This window comes from Schistocerca serialis, chromosome 4 (assembly GCF_023864345.2).
Source record: "Schistocerca serialis cubense isolate TAMUIC-IGC-003099 chromosome 4, iqSchSeri2.2, whole genome shotgun sequence".
Lineage (NCBI taxonomy): Eukaryota > Metazoa > Arthropoda > Insecta > Orthoptera > Acrididae > Schistocerca > Schistocerca serialis.
This window is the reverse complement of record NC_064641.1, coordinates 395,742,825-395,769,467: the sequence shown is the minus strand read 5'-3', so window position 1 is coordinate 395,769,467 and position 26,643 is coordinate 395,742,825. Positions and strand designations below refer to the sequence as shown.

General features: G+C 40.6%; 1 protein-coding gene across 4 annotated transcripts in view; it reads right to left on the bottom strand.

Annotated features, from left to right (window-relative positions):
• The window catches only part of LOC126474924 (transmembrane 6 superfamily member 1-like), a 212,423-nt gene that overhangs the window by 33,245 nt on the left and 152,535 nt on the right, over window positions 1-26,643 (bottom strand). For all 4 annotated transcript variants that reach the window (XM_050102431.1, XM_050102433.1, XM_050102430.1 and 1 more), the window contains exon 5: window positions 13,782-14,003. In XM_050102431.1, the coding sequence (XP_049958388.1) occupies window positions 13,782-14,003 (222 nt within the window). The remainder of the gene's footprint in view (window positions 1-13,781; window positions 14,004-26,643) is intronic.

The following is a 26,643-nucleotide window of genomic DNA, read 5'->3' as shown; positions in this document are numbered from 1 at the left end:
TAAATCAACTTGGTACCTGGATTATTTCATGGAAATCAAGTAACTTGATCCAATTAGCAGATGAAATGGACTGAAGCAATGACTACTTCAGCAGCAGGAAGCAGCAGATTACTCCGAGTTACACTGAACTGTTGTTGTTGTTGTTGTGGCCTTCAGTCCTGAGACTGGTCTGATGCAGCTCTCCATGCTACTCTATCCTGTGCAAGCTTCTTCATCTCCCAGTACCTACTGCAACCTACATCCTTCTGAATCTGCTTGGTGTATTCATCTCTTGCTCTCCCTCTACGATTTTTACCCTCCACGCTTCCCTCCAATACTAAATTGGTGATCCTTTGATGTCTCAGAATATTCCCTACCAACCGTTCCCTTCTTCTAGTCAAGTTGTGCCACAAATTTGTCTTCTCTCCAATTCTATTCAATACGTCCTCATTAGTTACGTGATCTACCCATCTAATCTTCAGCATTCTTCTGTAGCACCACATTTCGAAATTTTCTATTCTCTTCTTGTCCAAACCATTTATCATCCACGTTTCACTTCCATACAAGGCTACACTTCATACAAATACTTTCAGAAACGACTACCTGACACTTAAATCTATATTCTATGTTAACAAATTTCTCTTCTTCAGAAATGCTTTCCTTGCCATTGCCAGTCTACATTTAATATCCTCTCTACTTAGACCATCATCAGTTATTTTCCTCCCAAATAGCATAACTCCTTTACTACTTTAAGCATCTCATTTCCTAATCTAATTCCCGCAGCATCACCCGATTTAATTCCACTACATTCCACTATCATCATTTTGGTTTTTTTCATATTCATGTTAAGTCCTCTTTCCAATACACTGTCCATTCCGTTCAGCTGCTCTTTCAGGTCCTTTGCTATCTCTGACAGAATTACAATGTCATCGGCGAAACTCAAAGTATTTATTTTTTCTCAATGGATTTTAATTCCTACTCCGAATTTTTCTTTTGTTTCCTTTACTGCTTGCTCAATACACAGATTGAATAACATCGGGGATAGGCTACAACCCTGTCTCACTCCCTTCCCAACCACTGCTTCTCTTTCATGCCCCTCGACTCTTATAACTGCCATCTGGTTTCTGTACAAATTGTAAATAGCCTTTCACTCCGCTCCCTGTATTTTACCCCTGCCACCTTCAGAATTTGAAAGAGAGTATTCCAGTCAATGTTGTCAAAAGCTTTCTCTAAGTCTACTAATGCTAGAAATATAGGTTTGCCTTTCCTTACTCTATTTTCTAAAAGTAATTGGGTCAGTATTGCCCGAACTAAGGAACGTATAAACAATGAACTGAACTATATATGTTTTACACCAGAACTAATTACTAAAGTGTAATGCTTGGAAACTGTTATAGCAGCAAACATATGCATTTGTTTCAAAGTGAGTGTAGTTTCAGCTCTCTGAGACTGCAGACGAGTGTGCAAGTTGTGCTTGCATGAGTGTGTGTGTGTGTGTATGTATGTGTGTGTGTGTGTGTGTGTGTGTGTGTGTGTGTGTGTATGTGTGTCTACTGCTGACAAAGGCCTTAATGGCCGAAAGCTATGACTGTGTAAATCTTTTTATTGTGCCTATAGCAACTCAGCATCTCTGCTATATGGTGAGTGGCAACTTTCCTAATAGTTGCAGTACAAGGTTTCAATCGTGTGACCATTCGTGGGTAGAGAACATTATTTATTGATTTTGAGCAGTGTTGCAAGTATAATACTCCCATTATGAGTGAGAATAATATTCTTCACGTTGGGTAGGGAAATTTGTGCTTTGATTCCAAACTTAAATTCTGAAGTTCATCATCACGAAAATGCGTCACACAGTTCGTGCTCTCCTTTACATGGCTTTGAACAATCAGGCCAACCTATAAATTTGATTGAACAGCTATCCCAACTGTTGGATGCTAAATTCTTAGACCATATCAAGAAAGTAGAAAAGAATGTTAATCAGAACATAGAGAATGTTGATCAGAACATGAATAGTAACTTCCAGAAAATCTATCCAACTTTAAACTCTTTCAAACAGAATTTACACTACTGGCCATTAAAATTGCTACACCACGAAGATGACGTGCTACAGACTCAAAATTTAACCGACAGGAAGAAGATGCTGTGATATGCAAATGATTAGCTTTTCAGAGCATTCACACAAGGTTGGTGCCGGTGGCGACACCTAGAACGTGCTGACATGAGGAAAGTTTCCAACCGATTTCTCATACACAAACAGCAGTTGACCAGCGTTGCCTGGTGAAACGTTGTTGTGATGCCTCGCGTAAGGAGGAGAAATGTGTACCATCACGTTTCTGACTTTGATAAAGGTCGGATTGTAGCCTATCGTGATTGCAGTTTATCGTATCGTGACATTGGTGCTCGCTTTGGTCGAGATCCAATGACTGTTAGCAGAATATGGAATCGGTGGGTTCAGGAGGGTAATACGGAATGCCGTACTGGATCCCAATGGCCTCGTATCACTAGCAGTCAAGATGACAGGCATCTTATCCACATGGCTGTAACAGATCGTGCAGCCACGTCTCGATCCCTGAGTCAACAGATGGGGGCGTTTGCAAGACAACAACCATCTGCATGAACAGTTCGACGACGTTTGCAGCAGCATGGACTATCAGCTTGGAGACCATGGCTGTCGTTACCCTTGACACTGCATCATAGACAGGAGCGCCTGCGATGGTGTACTCAACGACGAACCTGGGTGCACGAATGGCAAAACATCATTTTTTCGGATGAATCCAGGTTCTGTTCACAGCATCATGATGGCTGCATCTGTGTTTGGGGACACGGTGGTGAACGCACATTGGAAGCGTGTATTCATCATTGCCACACTGGTGTATCACCCAGCATGATGGCATGGGGTGCCATTGGTTACACGTCTCGATCACCTCTTGTTCACATTGACAGCAGTTTGAACAGTGGACGTTACATTTCAGATGTGTTATGACCCGTGGCTCTACCCTTCATTCAATCCCTGCATAACCCAACATTTCTGCAGGATAATGCACAACCGCATGTTTCAGGTCCTGTAGGGGCCTTTCTGGATACAGAAAATGTTTGACTGCTGCTCTGGCCAGCACATTCTCCAGATCTCTCACCAATTGAAAACGTCTGGTCAATGGCCGAGCAACTGGCTCATCACAATATGCCAGTCACTACTCTTGATGAACTGTGGTATCGTGTTGAAGCTGCATGGGCAGCTTGTACCTGTACATGCCATCCAAGCTTTGTTTGACTCAATGCCTAGGCGTATCAAGGCCGTTATTACGGCCAGAGGTGGTTGTACTGGGCACTGATTTCTCAGGATCTATGCACCCAAATTGCGCGAAAATGTAATCACATGTCAGTTCTATTATAATGTATTTGTCCAATGAATACCCATTTATCATCTGCATTTCTTCTTGGTGTAGCAATTTTAATGGCCAGTAGTGTAGATACAACCAATACGAATCTGGCCAACACTAACAGTCGTGTCGAGCACACTGAAACAAAAGTTGATTGTTTATGTCAAGTCACTGACTCGGAAGTAAAAGTAACAAATGACAGGATTGATGTCATTGAGGAATGAGTCAGAGTCGCAGATACAAATGTTATCCACGAGTTGATCAAGAACAGAAAAGCTGAAATTAAAGCCATGCAGGAATATATTACTTCCGAAAGTGAATATGTAGACAAGAAACTGAAATTGAACTTCATATTAGTTGCAGAAGAGGTTAAATCTATAAACCAAAAAGTTGAGTCAGTAACCCAAAATTTTCAAACAGTCAACTTAAGAAGAGTAAATAATTTAGAAAATAACCTTGTTGCTAATTGTTACAATAACAACAATCTGTTTGCCAACACATGTAACAATGTATTGTTAAAAACTTTCCCTGGAGATGTCAAGTTGCATCCTGTAAATTTCTTATATCAATGCAAAGACAGTTTCACACTTGATATGCCAGAACCATTAAAAGTGAAAGTAGCTAAGCAGTTTCTGGATGGTGAAGCTTTATCCTGGGCAAATCAGAATGTAAGCCCTGAAATGACTTTTGATCAGTTCGAAACATTGTTTTTGATTAAATTCTGGTTGGAAAGCAGACAAGCTAGGATAAAGGCTGAATTTTTGAACAGCAGCTAATACAGAGAAGGGTAATTAAGCATGCGAAAGTGTTGTGAAATACAGCTAAGAAAACTGATGCACCTTGATAAACCCTTAGACAAGTTAATTCACACTGACGCACTGAAATGACATCCACCAAACTGAGTTCAGCAAGGCCTAGTTTATGGGCCAGATGACTCAATTGCAGAATTTTTGAAGTATGTGGATGAGCTAGACTATGCATGGAAAAGTCATGACAGGCCAAACAATCAAAGTAGGGGAGAGTACCACCACTAGAGTGGTGGGTTCTCTCAAAATCAAAATTATCATAACAGACAAAATAACTATGGTAACAGGAACAGTGCTCAAAATAGTAACAATTACAGACAAAATGTCACCTCAAATCAGAACCGACAGTATACACAGGAAAACAATTAACCACCTCATTGTGGGCCTATCAGTTTGAGGTGAGGAGAAAAACTCGTAACCAGGCTAAGAGAAGGAGAAACAGATACAGGTTACACTACCAACATCACACAAATAACAGTAGGAACTACCAAGCTAATAATGTAAATAAGCGCTATGAATTTTGGAACTATATGTTAAAAGAAATGAGTAACGATGACAAAATAGTTATAAGCTTAGTGATGAGGACCTGACAAATTTATTTAACATTAAGTGTGTATTCAAGGATGGTTATAATGATGATTATAGTATTGATCTTTGGCTTCCCTCTGACAACCATGCCTCCCTCCTTGTTTACCTTTCCCTGTTGCTTCATAACCTGGGTTGTGAGTAACTGAATCCACTTTCCCTTCTTCCCTTTTTTCCCCTCTCTCCTCCCTGATGAAGGAACAAAGTTCCGAAAGCTAGAAATGAAAAATTTTCTGTTCTGTTTTGTGTTATCTATCGGCTGTACTGAGCTAAGTACTGGCCAGCCCCTCAATCTCTTTGTTAGTGATTATAGTATTGCTAGTTTGTTTGTTAGTGATGATGATGATCCAGTTTTGTCTGATATGTGTGTGTGTGTGTGTGTGTGTGTGTGTGTGTGTGTGTGTGTGTGTGTGTGTAAGTACAATCTGCAACATTTCAGTGCAGTAACGTGTTCATTGTAACAAGGACCCGAAGTCAGAAATATGTATGTAATCAAGGCATCAAACTTTTTAATGCGCTACTAAAACATATCAAAGAGCTGGAAAATGAGGATAAATTTAAAACTGTTATAAAGAGTCACATGCTTCACAAATATTATTACAGTGTAAGTGAATTTCTATGCTCAGCTGTATTAGAATATAAAGAACCATATGCTTGACAAATGTTCTTACAGCATAAGTGAATATCTCTGCGCAACTGTATAAGAATATATGTTTAAGTTAATGTGACAAATGAAATTACATCAGTGAATATGTCTGTCAAGCACATAAGAAATTATGTTATAAAAACACTTATTAGTTGTATATTGTATTAAACATAAGATAGATTCATATGAATTCAGCACAGGTAAAAATTTTGTAAATATATTACATAGTTGTTAAAATGTACCCTGACAAATCCTATATCACAAATGTGATCATTGGGATGATAATAAATAAATAAATAAGTATTATAGTAGTTCCATTACATGTTTATTACCTTATAAATAAAAAATACTTTTTTATTTTAAATTCAGTGTATTAGTGTTTGTTAAATGATTCTGTCATATAGTGTTCATTAAAAAAAATGACGATCATTCCACTTGGGACCTGTGGAAGGTACATTAGCTTATTTGTTTCTGTTGTAAATATTTATCATGTATTATTGTTTTTGTGACATCTGCTGCATCCTGGAGGACCTCCTCACTATGGATCAATTGGAATGAAAGTAAATCTAATCTAAGGCAAAATGATAACCTTGTACTCAAAAATATTGATGCTTTAGTAGCTGATCCAGATGATGACGCAGCAGTAGAGAGATTTGACGTTGTAGCTGAGGTCCGTGCAGATGCATGTGACTCATATGATGATGATGATGATGATGATGATGATGATGATGATAATGACAACAATGTTAATGGTATTTTGTTTAAAGAGGAGCTTGATGGGATGATTTTTGTACAAGTATTGGGAGATGAAGTTAATAATAATCGGTTAGTAGGTATTAATGATTTGATGATTGATGATAAGGTACATGGAAGTCAGTGGTCTTCTATTGATGTCAGGGAGATTTTGGCTAAGAGTAATGATAAGAATGAACAAACTTAGCAGATAGGTTACAATGTTTCAGAGGTTTTAAATAAGCAAGAAATCAGTGAAGTGAAATGTAGCAGTGATGATGATTATTTGGAATTTGAGAATAGTGAAGTTGTGGAACACACACAAATAAACAATGAGGTAAGTGATAATTCAGGCAGTCAGCAAGGTATAATTAGTGAGTCCTCTTACACAGAAAGCAGTAGTTTGTCAGATCCAGAAGAAATTCAGTCTAATAGTGATATGTCTTTGTGTAATTTACAAACAGTTTCAATGAATAAGCAACAATCATACATTAATTTAGATTTTAAAGAAATAGAAAATGATTTATTAACGGAGGAAGTGAAAGTTGATAAACAAGAGGTATCTGGTAGTCCATATTTTGAAATAACAATTGAGAATTGGAAAGGCATGTGTCTAATAGACACAGGTAGTCCTATTTGTTGCATATCTACATCTACATCCATACTCCGCAAGCCACCTGACGGTGTGTGGCGGAGGGTACCCTGAGTACCTCTATCGGTTCTCCCTTCTATTCCAGTCTCTTATTGTTCGTGGAAAGAAGGATTGTCGGTATTCTTCTGTGTGGGCTCTAATCTCTCTGATTTTATCCTCATGGTCTCTGCGTGAGATATACATAGGAGGTAGCAATATACTGCTTGAATCTTCGGTAAAGGTATGTTCTCGAAACTTCAACAAAAGCCCGTACCGAGCTACTGAGCGTCTCCCTTGTAGAGTCCTCCACTGGAGTTTATCTATCATCTCTGTAATGCTTTCGCAATTACTAAATGATCCTGTAATGAAGCGCGCTGCTCTCCATTGGATCTTCTCTATCTTTTCTATCAACCCTATCGGGTACAGATCCCACACTGCTGAGCAGTATTCAAGCAATGGGCAAACAAGCGTACTGTAACCTACTTCCTTTGTTTTCGGATTGCATTTCCTTAGGATTCTTCCAATGAATCTCAGTCTGGCATCTGCTTTACCAACAACCAACTTTATATGATCATTCCATTTTAAATCACTCCTAATGCGCACTCCCAGATAATTTATGGAATTAACTGCTTCCAGTTGTTGACCTGCTATTTTGTAGCTAAATGGTAAGGGATCTATCTTTCTATGTATTCGCAGCACATTACACTTGTCTACATTGAGATTCAATTGCCACTCCCTGCACCATGCGTCAATTGCTGCAGATCCTCCGGCATTTCAGTACAATTTTCCATTATTACAACCTCTCGATATACCATAGCATCATCCGCAAAAAGCCTTAGTGAACTTCCGATGTCATCCACAAGGTCATTAATATATATTGTGAATAGCAATGGTCCTACGACACTCCCCTGCGGCACACCTGAAATCACTCTTACTTCAGAAGACTTCCCTCCATTGAGAACGTCATGCTGCGTTCTGTTATCTAGGAACTCTTCAATCCAATCACACAATTGGTCTGATAGTCCATATGCTCTTACTTTGTTCATTAAACGACTGTGGGGAACTGTATCGAACGCCTTGCGGAAGTCAAGAAACACGGCATCTACCTGTGAACCTGTGTCTGTGGCCCTCTGAGTCTCGTGGACGAATAGCACGAGCTGGGTTTCACACAACCATCTTTTTCTAAACCCATATCTGGTAAATTAAGGGGAAAGGTTGAAAAACAATGCTTCATACATAGAATTTCCTGTAACAGGTGTTAAGATTAAGAGAGCTACAGGTAAGTGCAGCAAGCCAATTTCCAAACAGGCTTTTATTTCATTTTTAATTGGGGATTTATTGTTTGAACAAGGATGTTTTGTGGTGGTAGACCTAAATGAACATATTATTTTGGGCATGGATTGGATAATTAAAGCAAATGCAATTTTTGATTGGGAAAACTTAAAAATGTGTTTCATAGAACCAAAAACTGGTGAGGTCAAATTACATTTAAGGTGTACAGAAAATTGCAGTAATCAGATAAGAGAAATTGAATTTTCTGATGACGTGCATTGAAGGTTTAGAGGAGGAACAGGAGAACAATTTTGATAGTAATAGTTTTTCGCAGTTAGTCAATGATAAAGCAGATGGCGTATCTAATTCTGAGAGAGAAGATTTCGATCAGTTTCTGTGGGAATATTGTGACATTTTTTGTAATAAGCCAGGAAGAGATAAAAATTATGTCTGCAAATTAAAAATGAGACAGCATGATCCATTTTTTATCAAATCATATGGGGTCCCAATTTGTAAAAGAAAATTAGCGGAGGGAGCATTGCAGAAGATGCTAAAATGGAGGATAGTGGAAAGGAGCAGCAGCCAGTACAATAATCCACTGGTTGTTGTTTCTAAGAAAGATGGAAGTGTTAGGCTTGTTTTGCATTCTCGCCGTTTGAACAAATTCCTTGAACGGGAAACTGACCATCTTGAATCCATGGATGAATTATTGAATAAATTCAGTGCCACAAAATATTTTTCCAGTCTAAATTTGACACAGTATTTCACCAAATTGTTTTAGAGCCAAATCCAAGACAGTATACTGCATTTTTACATAATGGAAAACGCTATCAGTATTGTGTGGTGCCATTTGGACTTAACATTTCAGTTGCTGAATTTATCCGTGCTTTAGATTATGTCTGAGGTAGTGAATTAGTGTCCAAATTGGTAATTTATGTGGATGATATTTTAGTAACTTGTAACATATCAGAAGAACATATTGAAGCTTTAAGGCAAATTGGAAAAAAGTTTAGGCAGCAGGGTATGACTTTGAAATTAGATAAATGTAAATTTGGATTGACAGAATTAAAATTTTTAGGCCACACTATTAATGAAAAGGGGATTTTCCCTGACAAAGATAAACTCATGGCCATACAGGAATTTCTGATACCCAAAAATAAAAATCAACTTAGATCATTTTACAGTTTGGCAAACTTTTACCGAAAATATGTATGTATGTCTCAGAGAACTTCTTAAAATAAATTCAATTTGGGAATGGACAACTAAATGTCAAGAGGCATTCAATGAAATTAAGAAGCAATTTTTGCAACAGTAAAATCCTTACTAGCCCTGATTTGGCATTGCCATTCTGTCTTATGACTGATGGAAGTGACTATGGGCTTGGAGTACACATTTTTCAGCAGAAAGAAATCACTTTTCAATCAGTTTTGCTAGCAGAAGATTACAGAAACACAAGAGAAATTATACTGTCACAGAAGAAGAACTTTTAGCTATTGTCTGGGGATTTAAAAAGTTGAGCTACCTAGCTGGTCATAAAACAATAGTTTTCACTGACCACAAAGCTTTGAGCTACACACAGGAATGCAAACTTTTTCATGACAGAATTACCAGGTGGGCTATTTTCCTACAACAATTTGACTACACAATACATTTCATAAAAGGAAACCAAAATGTGATAGCGGATGCTCTGTCCAGATTACCAGTGGGCAGTGAACAAGAAAATGAAAACTTACAGAATGACAAAATTTTTTGGAGCACGTGCATTCAGGAGATAAAAGGGGAAAAGGAAATTGCTAATATCTGTACCCAATTAAGATGTAACCAAAATCAAGATGAGGAATGGAAATTAGTAAAGAGTTATATGGGTAAAAAGAGGTATGAAAAAGTGAAATTATATTATCAGGTTTTTAAAGGGATTTTATTTCGAAGTAGTAGTCCCGACTCAGACAACTGGAAAGTATGTTGGCCAAAACAACACATAGATACATTAATTAAAGACATACACCAAAGTTATGGACACTGTGGCATAACAAAATGTGTACAAAAACTGAAGGAAAATGTATATTTCGTAATATCTCTAGAAGAGTTAGGAATTGTCTGTTAACTTGTGACTGATGCCAGAGAGTTAAAGTCTCCAATCAAAAGCATCAGGGTTTTATGCAAAGTATATTCCCAAAAGGTAAGTCAATTGGCAATGGTTTGTTTGGAAAACTACCTCGCTCCAAAGATGATTATTTTTATATTTTAGTTGTAGTAGATCTGTTTTCAAAATTTATAAAATTGTATCCATTGAGGAAAGCATCCAGTAGGAAAATTATTCAGTATTTTACTAAAGATTATTTCCCGAAAGTGGGTAAGCCACAAGCAATCTTATCAGATAACAGCAGTCAGTTCACTTCAGCCATATGGGAAGAATTTATCAGCTATGAAAAGATAAAACATATTTTAATACCCATTTATTCACCATCGTGTAATCCAACAGAGAGGTACATGCATGAAATAGGTAGGCTTTGCAGGACATACTGTGCAAAAGATCACACAACCTGGTCTTGGTATCTTAATCAATTTGAAGATGTACTGAATAGTTCACAGCACACTACCACAAGTTTCACACCATTTGTTGAAATACAGTTTGACAAAAAGCCAGAGAACATTTTAAATAAATTATTTGATTATCCTGCTGATACTGAAATCACCTCAAATGAAAGATCAAAATTGTTAGAGACAATCATGCCACAAGAAAAGGAAACAAAAACATGATAAGAAACTTAAAAGTAATTCAATATACGGTAGGGGATCTGGTATTAACCAAAAGTTACGAAAAATCTAAAGCCATCAATAAGGAGATAAAGAAATTTTTTGATATCTACTTTGGACCATTTGAAACTCTAGAGATACCTCATCCTAACGCTTACCATTTGATATATCCTAGGTCAAAGAAAATTGTTTAGATTAAGAAATATTACTCAGCTGAAACCACATTTTCAATAACTGCAAGCCCTCAAGGGGGTACACTCTCTATGTGTACCATGTGTCTGGTGGGCACAAGGACCCCAGATAATGTAGTATCTGCCTCAACACCATAATACATCGGTACTACATCCCCACACATATTTATACACATTTCTATCCTATGGATTTATGCTGACTTTGATTATCTATTTTATTCATGATATTGATGTTTGATGATGTGAGGTACAATAATTTGCTTAATACACTTTACTTTGATATTTTCTGAGGTTTTATATGATCAATCCTCAGTGGGTACACACATACTTTGTGTACCATGCTTGTGGCATACGAAAGGTGCCCCAGCTAATGTGACATTTGCTTAACAGAAACATATCAGTGTTCATTCCACCCACACAGCTTAATTACACATCTATCAAAAGTCAAGATAACTATCAAATTATTATTATTTTTTTTTAAACATGGGATACATAAGATTATGATACTTGACGATGAGAGGTTGCTAGAATGTAGCCACATGTATGAAAGAGAAAGAAAATAAGCTATGAAATATTTGAATCCACTGACATAATTTTGTTTCACTAACATGAAATTGCCTGCATTTGCTTCAAAGGTTTTCTATGAGATGGAATAGAACCACAAATATGGTTTTGCTATCAGAATAATAATGAAAGATTTATCTAAAGTTGGAATTAATTTGCACATGTGGTGTCAGTTTTTATCAAAAGCTGTCCGGTTTGTCATTGGATTACCTAATTTGCACTAACACTGTCAGATTTTATCTTAATGTTGTCTAAGAGGAAGGATCTTGATTATTTTGTGTTAGATTAAAACAGAGTCTGCCACATAACTTACAGTGAAAGTCATTGCATTAATAAACTGTGGATTGAAGAAATTAACTGACTCTGTACAAGGTGAAATACTAATGAAACTTACTTGAATTCATAAACAAATATTTTGTCACCATTTCGTCAAAGACAAATTACCCCAATTAGTATGACTGATACATGATAAAGAAACTATTCTTACGAACATTATAAAATAATTACTTAAAATGTTAATCCAGTCATGTAATTTCTAATATTTTTTATGACATTTGATCTTTTAATATGCATAAGCCTTTTCTTATGTATACGTCTTTATCTATCAATAGTTTGTGACCTGATGCAGATTGGAACTTTCAGATCCATTGTCAAGTGATGCCTGAAAAACTCTTGTTTGAAAGCAAACCTTTTTATTTATAAAGAATCGCTTTGGCTCGCAGATACCCAAACCTCTTCAGGGGTTATTGAAATAAAACAACCCCTTGTTTTACATTCCTTATTCAATACCCTAATGAAATACTGTCCGAAGAGGCTAATCATTGAAAGTTTCATAATTCCAATTGTATCTAACAAATGATTTCATGTAATACATTAAATTTCATAAAATTAATTATTTCAGTAGTTTACTTGTATGACATGTTTGTCCAATATATTTTCGCAATATTTTGCATTCACTAATGAAGCCATAATTAAGAAAAATTAGGTTTGCACTGTTGTTTTTCAGTATTTTATATAATATGACGTATATTTCATGTAAAAATCTTTTATATTGTATACGCCAGTTTCGGCATAAAATACACGAGGTTTTGTGGATAGTTACTCATAATAATGTTAAACTTTTAATTGTTAATTTTATAAATTTGGACTGTAGTTTTGTTGCCTTCATTGTTAAAATTGTATAAATAGGAGGAGCACAAGGTTAAGAGAAGTTCAGTTGGAGACAGTTTTGAGACGTAACCACTGCATCGAGAAGAAATGGCGCAGCCTGTCATAAACAAACCACTATAAATGGACTTGGTACCTGGATTATTTCATGGAATTCACATAACTTGATCCAATTAGCAGATGAAATGGACCGGGACAACGACTACTTCAGCAGCAGCAGCAGCAGCAGGAAGCAGAGTACTCCGAGTTACACCAAACTAAGATACATATAAACAATGAACTGAACTATATATGTGTCACTGCAGAGCTAATTACTAAAGTGTAATGTTTGGAAACGGTTCTAGCAGTAAACATATGCATTTGTCTCAAAGTTATCTTTGAGTGGAGGAGGCCAAAGTGATCAATAAGATACTCTCATGATCACGCGTTCTTGATGTCTATGGAAGACAATTGTAGCAACAAACTTTTGAGGTTTTTTGTTTAAATCAAATAATCTCATTCAATGTCAGAATTTTTGCCACAGTTCCAATACCAATTTCACAGTTTTGTTACAATGTCAACAAGATAATGCTCGCCTGCGCATGGCGAGATTTTATACTGCTTGCCAAACTGCTCCTTAGCTAGCAAGGTTGTTGGGCCTCTCCACAATTGAGAATATTTGGAGCATTCTGGGCAGAGCCCTCCAACCAGCTGGAGATATTGATGATATAAATTGCAAATTGGACAGAATTTAGCATGGTATCCCTCAGGGGGCATCTGACAACTCCATTAATCAGTGCCAAGCTGAATGAGAGCTTGCATAAGGGCCTAAGTGGACCAATGTGACTTGTTCAATTTGTAAAGCTCTCTCTCTTGAATAAATCACCCAATTTTTTCTGACTTTTAATCATTTGTTTGTCATTACATGTACATCACATCTACCAATTTCCATCTCATTTAAATAATGCCTTCATGGTGCATCATCTTTGGCCTTAGAGTGTACTAGTACAATCATTCTGTCTACATATAATTTTATTACATATATTAAAACTTCCTGTATTTGAATATTAGTTAATAGTTATGTAACAGTACCTGTGATGTAGCTCCAGCAACAAGAAGTGACAAATCCATCATCCATTCTGCATTTGGACAAAATACTAAACCAAATGCAAGAATTATGAAACTTGGTACAAAATAAAATATCATGATGAGGCCCTGAATCCAAGCAAATGGTGCTGGAGTTGTCTGCATGGTAATGGGCTCCACATTACTCTTATACCACACTGGTAACTGTTGCTGACTTCCAAGACATGCCTGCAGTTAAATAAGACACACTTCATTTCTCTTTGTCAGTATTCATTTTTTTGCATTATCTCAATTTGTAAAAAGTTAACTTAAAAATGAATGAGAAAGGTACCAGTCACTGACAGGCACATAAATAAGACTTAAAGAAAGTAATCTTGTTTTTGTGCATACTAACAACTCAGCATCTCTACTATGTATTGAGTAAGTTACCTTTACACCTTAAATTACTTATATTCCACCAAGGAATTACCATTGCTGCAGGAAAGTGGTTAGAAGGTGAAGCAATATGTATAATAGGTGCAAGAAACTCTATAAGTCAAACTATATAGGAAAGATACCAAATTAATTATATCTGCAATAACAAAAAAACTGTTCACTAGTAGAGTTCTATGAATTATGGATTATATGCGGGAGAAATTATTTAAATAATTGAGGTTTGGTTGTTTAGCTGGCTATGTTATGTAGTAATATCTAAACTTATTTTGAGGAGAGTAAGTCGAAAATTAACTTTATTATAGTCTGATTAAAAGTACTTGATAGTTGACATTTGTCACTTGCCACTATAGTGTTGCCCCATCAGCTGCTGGCTACTGTTCTGTTATAGGTGACACACAAAGTCACAAACTCAGTGGGTCACTTCACAAATGTTATTAATGTGTATCACGGAGAAATTTTGGAAGTGGCCATTGTGAGGCATGCTAGAAATGCGAGTTGCTCTGTCAACAGCTAATTTTAAGAGACCAGTGATTGAACTGCAGCAGACAATTCATTTTGAAGCCCAACTAATTGAACTCATGTCCTAATATAACCACAACCTCATGATGTGCTATGTATCCACGAAAAAGGCGATCAGTGACCTGCAGCAGAACTAAAATCACAATTGCTTTGTTCACAGTTGTTAAAGTTAAGATACATGAGCAAACTCAAGATAAAAAAAAAATTATTGCTAAAACCAAACTGTACTTCTCACTATCATTGATTATCTGAAACTATCCTCATACTGGCTACATGAGCTGTCATGATACCAAACAACACGCAGCCCTCGTTGGCACTTGATTACATCATAGGTAATATATGCACATTCCTATTGGAAAAAGAATGATAGAAAGAAAAATAAGAGTAAATAGAAAAGTCAATACAACGATGAAAATGACATGGCAAAGAAATATAAATTTTGTAAAAATTACATCTAAACCAATTAACTGAAAATAAATAGTAATGAAATCTTATGATTATATTTTGAAACAAAAAAAAAATTGCTAGTTTTCATGAGATTCAAACCCATGATCATCTACATGAGAAGTTTATATGCTATCAGTTGTGCTTTGTGACAGCAGGGGTTAAGTAGTTATATGTATGACTGTGGTTATCCAGTTGTAATAATGAACTGCAGCCTTTAAAATTCAACTTCATGCAACATCATGCAAAGCTGTCTAATGTAAGCTGATCTCCGTGCTTACGATAACTGTATAAGTGACACTGAATCACGTCTCGTGCAGAAGTATCCAATATAGTTGGTGAGTGCTATGTATGAAACGTGTGTATTTCATTATCATTCTTAGGCGCGTATGTTGTTTTTGGTCTGGTTGTCATTTGTGATGAAATACAAAATAGAAGTGCCAGACCCAGGATTCAGGATCCAAACATATCAACAAAGAATGCCTGACATGGAACTGGAAGTGAACTGACCAACTATCGTGGCCGCTTGACAATAGCAAACAATTCAGGTGTGATGTTCAGCACTCTGATTGGCGGAAACCAGCTCCAACACTTTAAGCATAAAATGCCAAATATCAAGTATTTTCAATCAGGTTATAGTGATCTTGTCTTGAGAGTAATGAAAAAAGTCTGGTCTCCACAGCCCTGTTCCAACACCGAAGCCCTTCTTCTCTTCTTAGTACTGTCATTAATAACAGTATCTGTCCTCTATCCACGTGTCCCTTCATTGTAAACCACACTGTATCCTCCTCCTACCAACGCCTAGTCTTCCACTCTCAGCTTCAAGACATACTTCAACAGAATACACAAATTTACTGTTACATCACTTTTATGTACATTCAATTTTGAAGTAAGTCAGACAAATTGCACCACCGCTGCCTTCATACAAACATTTGAAAGTTGTCTATAGTAGTAGTAGTAGTAGTAGTAGTAGAGGGGTTTGTGGGCGCACGACAGCAAGGTCTTCAGCGCCCGTTCAGTAACTTAGTGAGACGGTTGTCAAGAAGAAAACTCAGAACATTTATATAAAACGGAACATAAAACACGGGGAACAATCATTGAAAAATATGTGCTCACCCACACCGAAGCGTGGGATGAAGCAGGGCGTCAGCAGTAAAACATGGACAACACAGGAAGAAAATGATAGAGGGAGCTAAGACAATGTAGCAGATGGCAGTGGCTGGCTGACCACAAGGAAAAAAAAGGGGAGGAGTCAGCCACTCTGCAATACACTAAAACCTCCAGCCTAAAAGTTTAGGCCAGAGTCCAGACACGTCACAAAACTTAAAAACCCTAGACACACACGTCTCATCGTTAGCTAAAACAGAAGGCAGATCCCCATCAACTTGTACTTCTGCCCTTGCATCACGGTATAAAATGCAGTCTGTTAAAATATGCTGGACAGAGATGTGCACACCACAAGCAGCACAAAACGGAGGATCCTCCCGCCGTAATAAAAAGCTATGTGTGAGAGGACAGTGCCCCATCCGAAGATGTGTGAGGGCCACCTCTTCCCGCCTGAGCAACCGGCAGGAGGAATGTCACAGCCGAGTGGTTGACTTTACCAACCGCAGTTCATTGGCCGTCACCGCCAGCCACTCGTCCTCCCACAACTCCATGCACTTCCTGTGGAGTGCAGCAATGACCGACTGCAAGGGGATAGGACACGGGACCACATCCTGCTCTCTGCAGGCCTCCTTGGCAGCCCGATCGGCCTGTTCATTGCCCCATATGCCGACATGACCAGGCACCCAGCAGAAGGATACCTCTTTACCCCGCCGTTGGAGCAAGTACAGTTGGTCATATATCAGCTGGACCATCTCCTCAGTCGGGTATAGGTTCTGCAGTGATTGTAAGGCACTAAGAGAATCGGAGCAGAGAAGAAACCGATCGCCCCTAACTTGATGCATCTGCTCCAGTGCCTTCAGGATGGCATGGAGCTCCGCTGCGAAAATGGTATATTCAGCAGGGAGGCGAATCCGGGTAACATGATCAGGGAACACCACAGAACACCCAAGGAAATTCTCCTGTTTGGAGCCATCAGTGTACACGACAGTGAAACCGTGATGCACATCTAAAATTTTAAAAAACAGAGATTGGAATGTAAAATCTGGTGTGCCATCTTTCTTAAAATGAGTCAAATCTAAAATAAGTTTCGGTCGCCGGAGGAGCCAAGGTGGAGATCTGCTCCAACCGCGACGTAAAACACGAAGACCAGCCATAGACATCGAAGTGAGCCAATCCTGTGCTCGAATCCCATAGGGCTGCGTTGCACGTTGCCGGTTATGAAACAATCATGCCAGAGGAGGCTGAGAAACCGTATGGTATGCAAGGGTGTATGGTGTGGACAAAGTTTTATACGCCTGGCGTACCGTAAGTAGCCGTCGCCGCATAGGAAGTGGCAGTTCACCAGCCTCTGCACAGAGGCTTGGTATGGGGCTAGTGCAAAATGCCCCAGTGGCCAACCGAAGCCCTTCATGGTGCACAACGTCCAAAATCTTTAAGTAAGAAGGCCTCGCAGACCCATACACCGTGCACCCATAATCGAGCCGAGATCGCACAAACGCCCTGTAAAACTGGATCAGACAAGTCCTGTCAGCTCCCCATGTACTATGGCTAAGACATTTTAAAATACTTAAAGCCTGAAGCGACCGCCATTTCAGGTCTTTAAGATGAGGTAACCACGTGAGCTTCGAGTCAAAAATGAGCCCCAGAAATCTCACCGTGTCTTTAAAAGTAAGAAGAGTGTCCCTCATCCTCAACTCAGGAAAGGTTAAAATCGAACGAGAATGGTTAAAAAGAACACATACAGACTTCTCGGTGGAAAACTTAAAACCACTCTCCTGCGCCGAGTCATCCAAACGCCTAATCGTAAGTTGCAACTAACGCGTTGTCGTTGCAAGGCTTGAAGAGGAGCAGAACAAAGAGAAATCATCCACAAACAAAGAACACTGGACAGGACTTTTCATTACGGACGTAATGCTATTAATAGCGATGGCAAAGAGAGTCACACTTAAAACGCTACCCTCAGGGACACCGTTCTCCTGCTCAAAGCGATCAGACAGGATGTCACCAATCCGGTATCTAAAATATCGTGGCGAGAGGAAAGACTGAATAAAAAGAGGAAGACAACCACGAAAACCCCATTCGTGAAGCTGCTCCAGGATGAGACGCCTCCAAGTGGTATCGTAGGCCTTCTCGATGTCGAAAAATACACCCACAAGGTGACGACGGCGTAGGAAAGCTTGTTGTATAGCCGCCTCCAGGAGGGCAAGGTTATCAAAGGTGGAACGAAACCTCCTGAACCCACACTGAAAGCGACTAAGGAGTTGCCGGGATTCTAACATCCAGACAAGGCAGCGGTTGACCATCCGCTCCAAGGTCTTCCCTATGCAACTAGTGAGGGCAATACTATGGTAGCTACTTGGGCTCATGCGGTCTTTCCCAGGTTTCAAAAAAGGGATTAAAACTGCCTCACGCCACGCGTCAGGAAAGTGACCCGACGCCCAAATGGCATTAAAAAGTGTGAGGAGGATTTCTCTGTTGCGCATTGTGAGGTGCCATAGCATACTGTAATGGATCCTGTCGTGACCAGGGGATGTGTCACAAGCTCCAGACAATGCAGAATCCAGCTCCCACATAGAAAATGGGCAGTTGTAAACTTCATGAGAGGTGGACTGGAACTGCAGACTACATCTCTCAGCAACCACTCTATGGCGCTGGAAACCTGTATCCTGACTGGTTGTTGCAGTAACCATCACAAAATATGCTGCCAGAGTCTGGGCAATGTCTTGTGGATCTGTGTGGAGAGTGCCGTTACTCATTACAGCAGCTATGGGGCACCTCCCTCCTCTGCCAGAAATTCTCCTGATGGTCTCCCACACAAGGGAACTTTTGGTGGAACGATTAATGGTGTTCAGGAACTGTTGCCACGACCTCTTCTTGCTCTCACGAATAATGCGGCGACATCTTGCCCTTGCCACCCGAAAGGCTGCAAGATTCTCAGCAGTCGGCCGACACTTGAACCGACGCAGAGCCGCACGCCTGGCCCTGATTGCAGAGCGGCATTCAGCACTCCACCAAGGCACAGGTGGCCTCTCCCGGTGGCCTGTGGGCTGTGGAATGGTTGCTGCAGCGGCGTGGTGGACCGTTTTGGTAATATGATCCACCCACACCTCAACAGTCGCACAGTGTTCGAATTGGGCCAACTGGCTATAAAGTGTCCAGTCAGCTCCACTGAGCACCCATCGTGGTGGTCTCGTTTCGGGGCCCACGCCATCTGGCAGGTGAATCCAGATCGGGAAATGATCACTGCCGTGCAAGTCAGCGACCACTCCCCAGTGAGCACTGGCGGCAAGAGCTGGAGAGCAAAGCGAGAGATCAGTGGCAGAGAACGACCCAGTCGCCGTGCAGAAATGAGTACTCTGTCCTCCATTGAGCAAGTAGGCACAGGATGACAGGAGAAGCCTCTCAATTGCTTGACCCCTGGAGCAGGTAATTGCAGAGCCCCAAAGCACATTGTGGGCATTAAAATCACCACAAATAATGAATGGCTGGGGGAGCTGTGTAAGAAGGTCGGTGAGGGCCGCTTCATCAAGAGCATCATGTGGGGGCAAGTAAAGTGAACATACAGTCAATGGATGATACACGTGCATGGACACAATGACTGCCTTTAAAGCCGTTGTAAGTGAGAGAGGCGAGGAGTGGTAGTCCGTCCTGACGTAGATACCTACGCCTCCTCTAGCTCTCTCTCCACGCAGGTCGTCCTTTTTGTGGAGTGTATAGCCTCGTATCTCAGGGGAGTATGATGGATGGAAGTAAGTCACCTGGAGACAGAGACACACTGGTCTACCCTGAGAGAGTAGACGAAGTTCCTCCACATGCGTCCTGAACCCTTGCAAGTTCCACTGAAGTATGGGAGCCATCTATGATGGGGGTAGCACCTTTATCCTGTCTCTCCGACGAGGCGGGGAGACCGCAGCAGCTGGAGGGGCAGGCGTGGGGCGAGAAGATTTCCCCACACATACATTGTATTCTTCAACTCTGGGGATGAATCAGATGAAGCCTCACGTAAAACAACATCCGCATGGTCAGATGGTTTACCACGGGATTTGACCCGCTGTTACTGCTGTACAGGAGCTTTCTGTGGTTTGGTGGGCTTTGGGGGAGCTGATGTGGGAGTGGTAATTGGCGCACTGGGCTTGGGAACAGCCTCAGCTGTTGGAGGCGCCAGGGGCTGGCCCAAGTTCGCCACTGTACCTTTGTCTGCCATTCGAGTAGGGGCCACAGGCTCTGAAACACTGGCTGCGTTGCAAGTGCACTGACAGCTGCAGGTGTTAGTGCCAACACTCACCACCTCGGTCTGTGTTGAGGCATCGACTTTTGGAGTAGGCTTCTGAACCAGGGATGCAAAAGAGGTAGCAAATGTGGGAGGTTGCATCGACTTATAGATCTTCTTGGCCTCACCATATGGGATACGCTGGGATGTTTTTATTTCCTGGACTTTGCATTCCTCTAAAAATATTGTGGCAGTCCCTACTCCAAACAGGGTGGTTTCCAGAGCAATTGATACATCTGGCTGGAGACGAGCAACCACCTCCTTCATGAGCAGCCTTGCCACAGTTTCCACAAGTCGCTTCGCCTTTACACCCTAAGGTGGTATGCCCAAAACGCTGGCATTTAAAACAGCGCATTGGAGACGGGAAATAAGGCCACACACTAAGGTGAAGGAAGCCAGCTTTAATATGTTCTGGAAGTTTCGTGCTACTGAAGGTCAGAATAAAAGAGTCGGATTTCACAAGATTGCCATCAACCCTCTTCATGATATGTTGAACATCAACGATACCTTCCGGAGCCCTCTCACGTTGCAGTTCGTCTTTGGGAATGTCGACTAGATCCCGGCATGTCACAACACCTTTGCTATAATTCAAGGTGCTGTGCAGTTCAATGTCTATGGCATACTCCCCAAGGCATGTAGCAGCTTGCAGGTTAGTAGCTTGCTGGGAAGTGGAAGTTTCCACGAGCAAGGTCCCATTACGCAAACGCTTCACTGATTTTAAGGAGCCACAGATGCCCTCCAGACCCTTTTGTATATAGAAAGGCGAAACCTTCTCAAAACTACCCTCCTTCCGTTTTACAATGAGAAACACATTCGGATTACCAGAATGCATTCTGTTACCTACGACTGGACTTTTCAAAGAAGTGCCGGAGTCAGGGGGACTGACTGCACGGGCCCTCTTAAGAGACTGGGTGTTAGAACCCTCCAGCGGCCCACCATTTCCGCTGGGAGGAAGAAAAGAGGATTTCGAAGGATCCATCTCGGTCCCACGAGCAGCTAGGGAACTAGAAGTCCACCTAGACAGAGCCCCGCGTCCCTAGGTAAGCCTTATACAACTGAGGTGCGGCAGGTTCCCCAGAGGTTGCCCGCTATCGACTGTTCCACTTCAACAGCCATGCATCTCATCAGCGCGCAGCACACTTTGAGATTGAGGTTTTTTTTATAGAGGTTTATTCCATCCTCGCGATCTGGGCGGTCAAGCCAAGATCCCCATTCCCTGAGACACACAACGTTCCACCGCCGCGCCGCACGGCTCAGAGGTTACGGTGACAGGGGACTGGCGGCGCTTACCAGTCCCCAGCTCAGGAACCCCGGGAAAGTTGTCTATAATTCACACAATTCACTGTAGACTCTACAATGCTGTCTCTCTCACCTGCAAAAGCAAAAATATCACCAATACAACTTCATCCATGCAGTCCTACAGATGATGTAAAATGCTAACACAAATTTCTTTGGTGACCGTCACTCAATCAGAAAAGAGTTATTTGGTTGTAAAAATATCCACAACATAAATCAGTACTCTAATACTAACAATGTTACTTCTTATGACATAGAATTTTCTCTTACAAAAAACTTGATGATATGTCATCCATGGCTGTGTAGTTCAGTAATGCTGGACGCTTGTCTGCAATGTCAATCAGCCTCCCAGGATGATCATCTCCTTGTTGCCGTCTATTACTGTGTCAAAAACTAGTTTCTCAGCAGCTTGTCTCAGAAATTGTTAAATGTTAGTAGAAAGTTTGAGCCTCACTGGTGCTGGTAATAATTTGAGCAAAATGTATCCTCTGCTGGTCTGGAGAATCCTCATGTTCATTAATCAAACTGCATACTATAGTCACACCTTGGCCTCCCTGATCAATTTCCTCCTGCCCCCCCTCCCCCCCCCCCCCCCCCACACACACACACAACCCCTTCCATTACCAAATAAAACCTTCCTTTGATGCCTCAGGATGTGTTCTATCGATTTATCCCTTGTTTTAGTGAATTTGTGCTATAAAGTACTTTTCTCCCTATCTTGACTTAGTATCTCTTTGTCGGTTATCCTAACAACTCATCTTATTCTGGGAATAATTCTGGAATACCTTAATTCAAAAGCTTCTATACTCTAGTCATTACTGTTTATTATCCATGTTTTGCTTTCATATAAGATTAAATTACTGACAAATACTTCCAGAAAAGACTTCCTAACACTTAAATTGATATTCAGTACCAACATATTTCTCTTTTCCAGAAGCACTTTCCTTGTTACTGGCAATCTGTTTGGCACATTATGCACAGTAAAATTTCCATAAAAATGGAATGTTGTGGTTATTTATTTTACAAGATAACTGAGAGGCCCTGCACAGAGGCTTCTTAGTGGCAGATATAGCAAGCATGTGATTGTCTTCCATGTGAGACATGGCAGTGGTATGTACAATCATTAACCTCACTTCTTGTCAGTGTCCTTATAGCTGTAAGTATAAGAATTCAGTAACAGGAGTACGAAGTGGGAACAAAAGGTTAATGGGTGTGATTATCTATTTAAGTGTCTTTGGTGAAACCTGCATGGTAATCAGAGTAGTAGATCACGACATGTTTCAATTTTAATCAACTACTGAAATCTGAATTTGTGGTAATGTGCAGAGGCAGAAGACAACCACTGTTGCATTGGTGGGGTGGCTGATCATCAAAGTGTAGTGAGTTGTTATGGCAGGCTTCAGAGTGCACCTACTGGAAGTTTTTGGATGGCTGGCTGGATTTCAACATAAATCTTATGAATGAAAGTAGGCTAAAAAATCAATTCCTAAGTCTATTATGTAGTTTCAGTCTGTTTCCACACATATACGAACCCACAAGAATAACATATAATACAAACAGTATTATAGATGATATATTTTCAAATGTACAATCCACAGAAGTGGAAGTAACAAATACTGATTTGGGATTATCAACCACAATGCTCTTGTCCTCAAAATTCCTTCAATGCCACTGCAAGAGAAAAAAATGTACTTCATGTATAAAAGAAAATTTTCCACTGAAAACTGTGTAGAATTTACAAATGTCCTAACTAGTGCATCCTGGGCAGAAGTGCTGTCCCTAACAAATACAAATGATGCATATAACCCTTTTTCTTCAGTTTTCATGGGATATTTTGATATGTGCTTTCCGAAGCAGCTGTCAAGAATCACATCACATCACAATACAAAGCTAAGTTCTTGGATCACAGTTGGCTTCAAAACTTCTTGTGGAACTCTAAAGGATTATAAATTCAAAATTGAAGACATCTAAAGATCCACAGTTCATAGAATATGTTAAGAATTACAAGAGGGTGTATCAAGCAAGGCTTACCCTCTCATCCCATCTGTCAAATTTGTGCATGTACCCAGATGGGAATTTCAAAAGAGTCTTTCCTTCTCATCCTGTCTGGCAAGTCTCCCCTGTCCCAGGGTTCTGGGTCTTTTCCAAACTTCCCTCATTTCCTAAACCTCACCCGTCCTTTGTCCCCCTTCCTTTCCCTTCAACCCTACTGCCAGAAGAGGGAGCACCAGTAGCTCCAAAAGCCTTCAAATTTCCTTAAATCTCTACCTTAACCTTTACTGGTGTTTTCCTGCTGAGTCGATTTTTCTATCTCTCCAGTTACATTATATTTTCAAAAACTGATAATTTTCATTGTTATATTAACTGTTGTTTTGTGATTACTATTGTTAATGCAATTATATGTTGTCACTTCATTCTCAAAGCAAAAGAAAGGTGAGTTAATTTTGTGTGGTTATTAATTGAATTCAGGCTTCCGTTGATGTCTATGGAGAACTGGTTGGCATAGGACTGACATGATATTTCATGCATGAATCATTCAGCACCACATCAGTGTGGCTTTTCTGATTGTGTAACTGCCAGTACGTGGAGTCCGTTATGATATAGTGAGTGCAGTGTAATCCAATATCTTTGTGAGCTAGGTAATCCGCTGCAGCAACACGCTTGCACCCATTAGAGACAAAATCCAAACAACATTAGATTAATTCACTAATGGACCACAAGTTCATTATTGTGCCATGCACCTGTTTTTGTCATCGTACTAGATTAGTCACTACATTTTCAATTTGTAAATTGTATATATTTTTGTCTTGTTCATTTTTATTATGTCAGATATGCTCAAGTTACCTATGTAAGTCCAGTATTTGTGTAGTGCACAGTTTTTCAATCCTTGTATTGAATTAGTCACATATGGTGTACTGCAATGATGTCCTTTCATGTCATCTAAAGAGACTACGTTAACTGATCTTTCCGACGGACAATATGTACTCATGGTGTATGCTAGTGTACCACCTGGCTCAAGGTTTCTGTTTTCCTAGACATTTTTGTGAGTTTGTGCAACTGATTGTGCCTTATTAATGTTCCAATAAAGGAACTGTTCAAATCTGGACGTGCTTCCGTGACAGGACTCCACAGTTTACTGTTACCATCCACACTGCTTGCCTAGTAATACTACTGTACCTGGATGTTGTGTTCAGCGAGGAACAAATTCCCACTTTGGTGACACCAATATGATGACAGACGGTGGGTGGAAATTCACATATTGCCTGTTTAACACACTCACTGTAACTTGTGGTACGCTTTTCCATTTTACAACTAGTTTCCACCCTGCCACTAATGGAATGTGAGAAGCGCTAAAAGTTGCCCGTACCTGTAGTGCTGCAACTTGATCTTCTGCCCTGCCACTAGTTCTCCTAGGCTTGTGGGTGGCCTACAAAATCAAACTTGGTGTGTCTGCTACTGACATCATGTATGGGCAGATGCTTGCCATTCAGAAGACTTCATCAAGCCACAGCCCCTGCCAACCACCACCTGCACCTGGGCCTCAATAAAAAGCTGCACAACTGCAAGGAGTGCCTGCACTCAGTGCCCCTCAATGCCGTATTGAGTACAAGTCCTCTGTGCTTTGGGACCTCCAATGCTTGTCATGCTCCAAGTGGATGCCAGCCAGCCACTGCTCTACATACAGTATTCAAGCTCACATCTTGTGCTCAAGTAAGGGGAAAAGAACCTTTTCTGTAAACCTCTGAGTGTGGCCACCACAGTCTCAAACAGTTGGCTGAAGCTGGATACATGCTTATCCTTCAAGGCCCTCGTGTGCCACCAACCGTCAAAATCGAGTTGGCACCAAACAGTGATAACAGCACCCCACCTGCCACTGCAGTGCTTGGGACCCAAGGGCAGATTCCACCTACTGTTTCCACCACGTCCTTGCCCTAGCAGAGCCACCCATGACACCTGTTACTTTGCGCCCACCAACAGACCCGCCTTCTGGCTCCCGCTGAAGTTGAGAGACACCAACCCCACACTTTTGACACTAAGACACCTATCATCACTCCTGCAACACCATCACACACCCCTACTGCAATGTGTGACCCACTCTATCAACAAGATGAAGCAGCAGCAGGTGCTTATGGCGCTGTCACAGGATAGTGTCCATTGTGTCACACATACACGGTGCACTGTGATTTGCCCTCCGTGCCCAACCTGCCTGAGCACTAGCACGCTGCCATGTCTGCCACCAGGGCCTGCCCTCACACCGTGGCATGCCTCACTGTGCCCATCAACTGCTATGCATCACCACCCTGCACCCCAGAAGTACGGGAGGTGTTGTTAACGTGCCTGACTCACAAAGTTATGTCACGGAAGTTGTCACATACCATGCTACCACCTCTACCATCGCCAGTAGACCTGGCTCCACCAACACCACACTGCCACTCCAGGAACAGCCACAGCATTCATCAGCCTGCTCTCTCCTTCTTGTATGGGGGATGGAGGTCGCTGTGTGGTGAAGTGCTACTATGCATTTGTGCCTATCACTTGTCTGCCCTAGCAGACGATCATGCATTATAGCGGATGACACATAATCCGGCAAAAACTGCATTGTGAGCTGTAAGCATTCTAGGGCAAGAATTTTCTCTGTTATGTAACTCTTTGCTGCAGTGCCTGGATTTTACTCAAAATGGATGCTACAAGATGTGTTCCCAACCCCCCATACTTCCTGAGCTGACACCGAGCTGTCCAAATGAGAAGTGCAGTGATTAAATGTTTCTTAAATGTCCAATTTATTAATTTATCAGA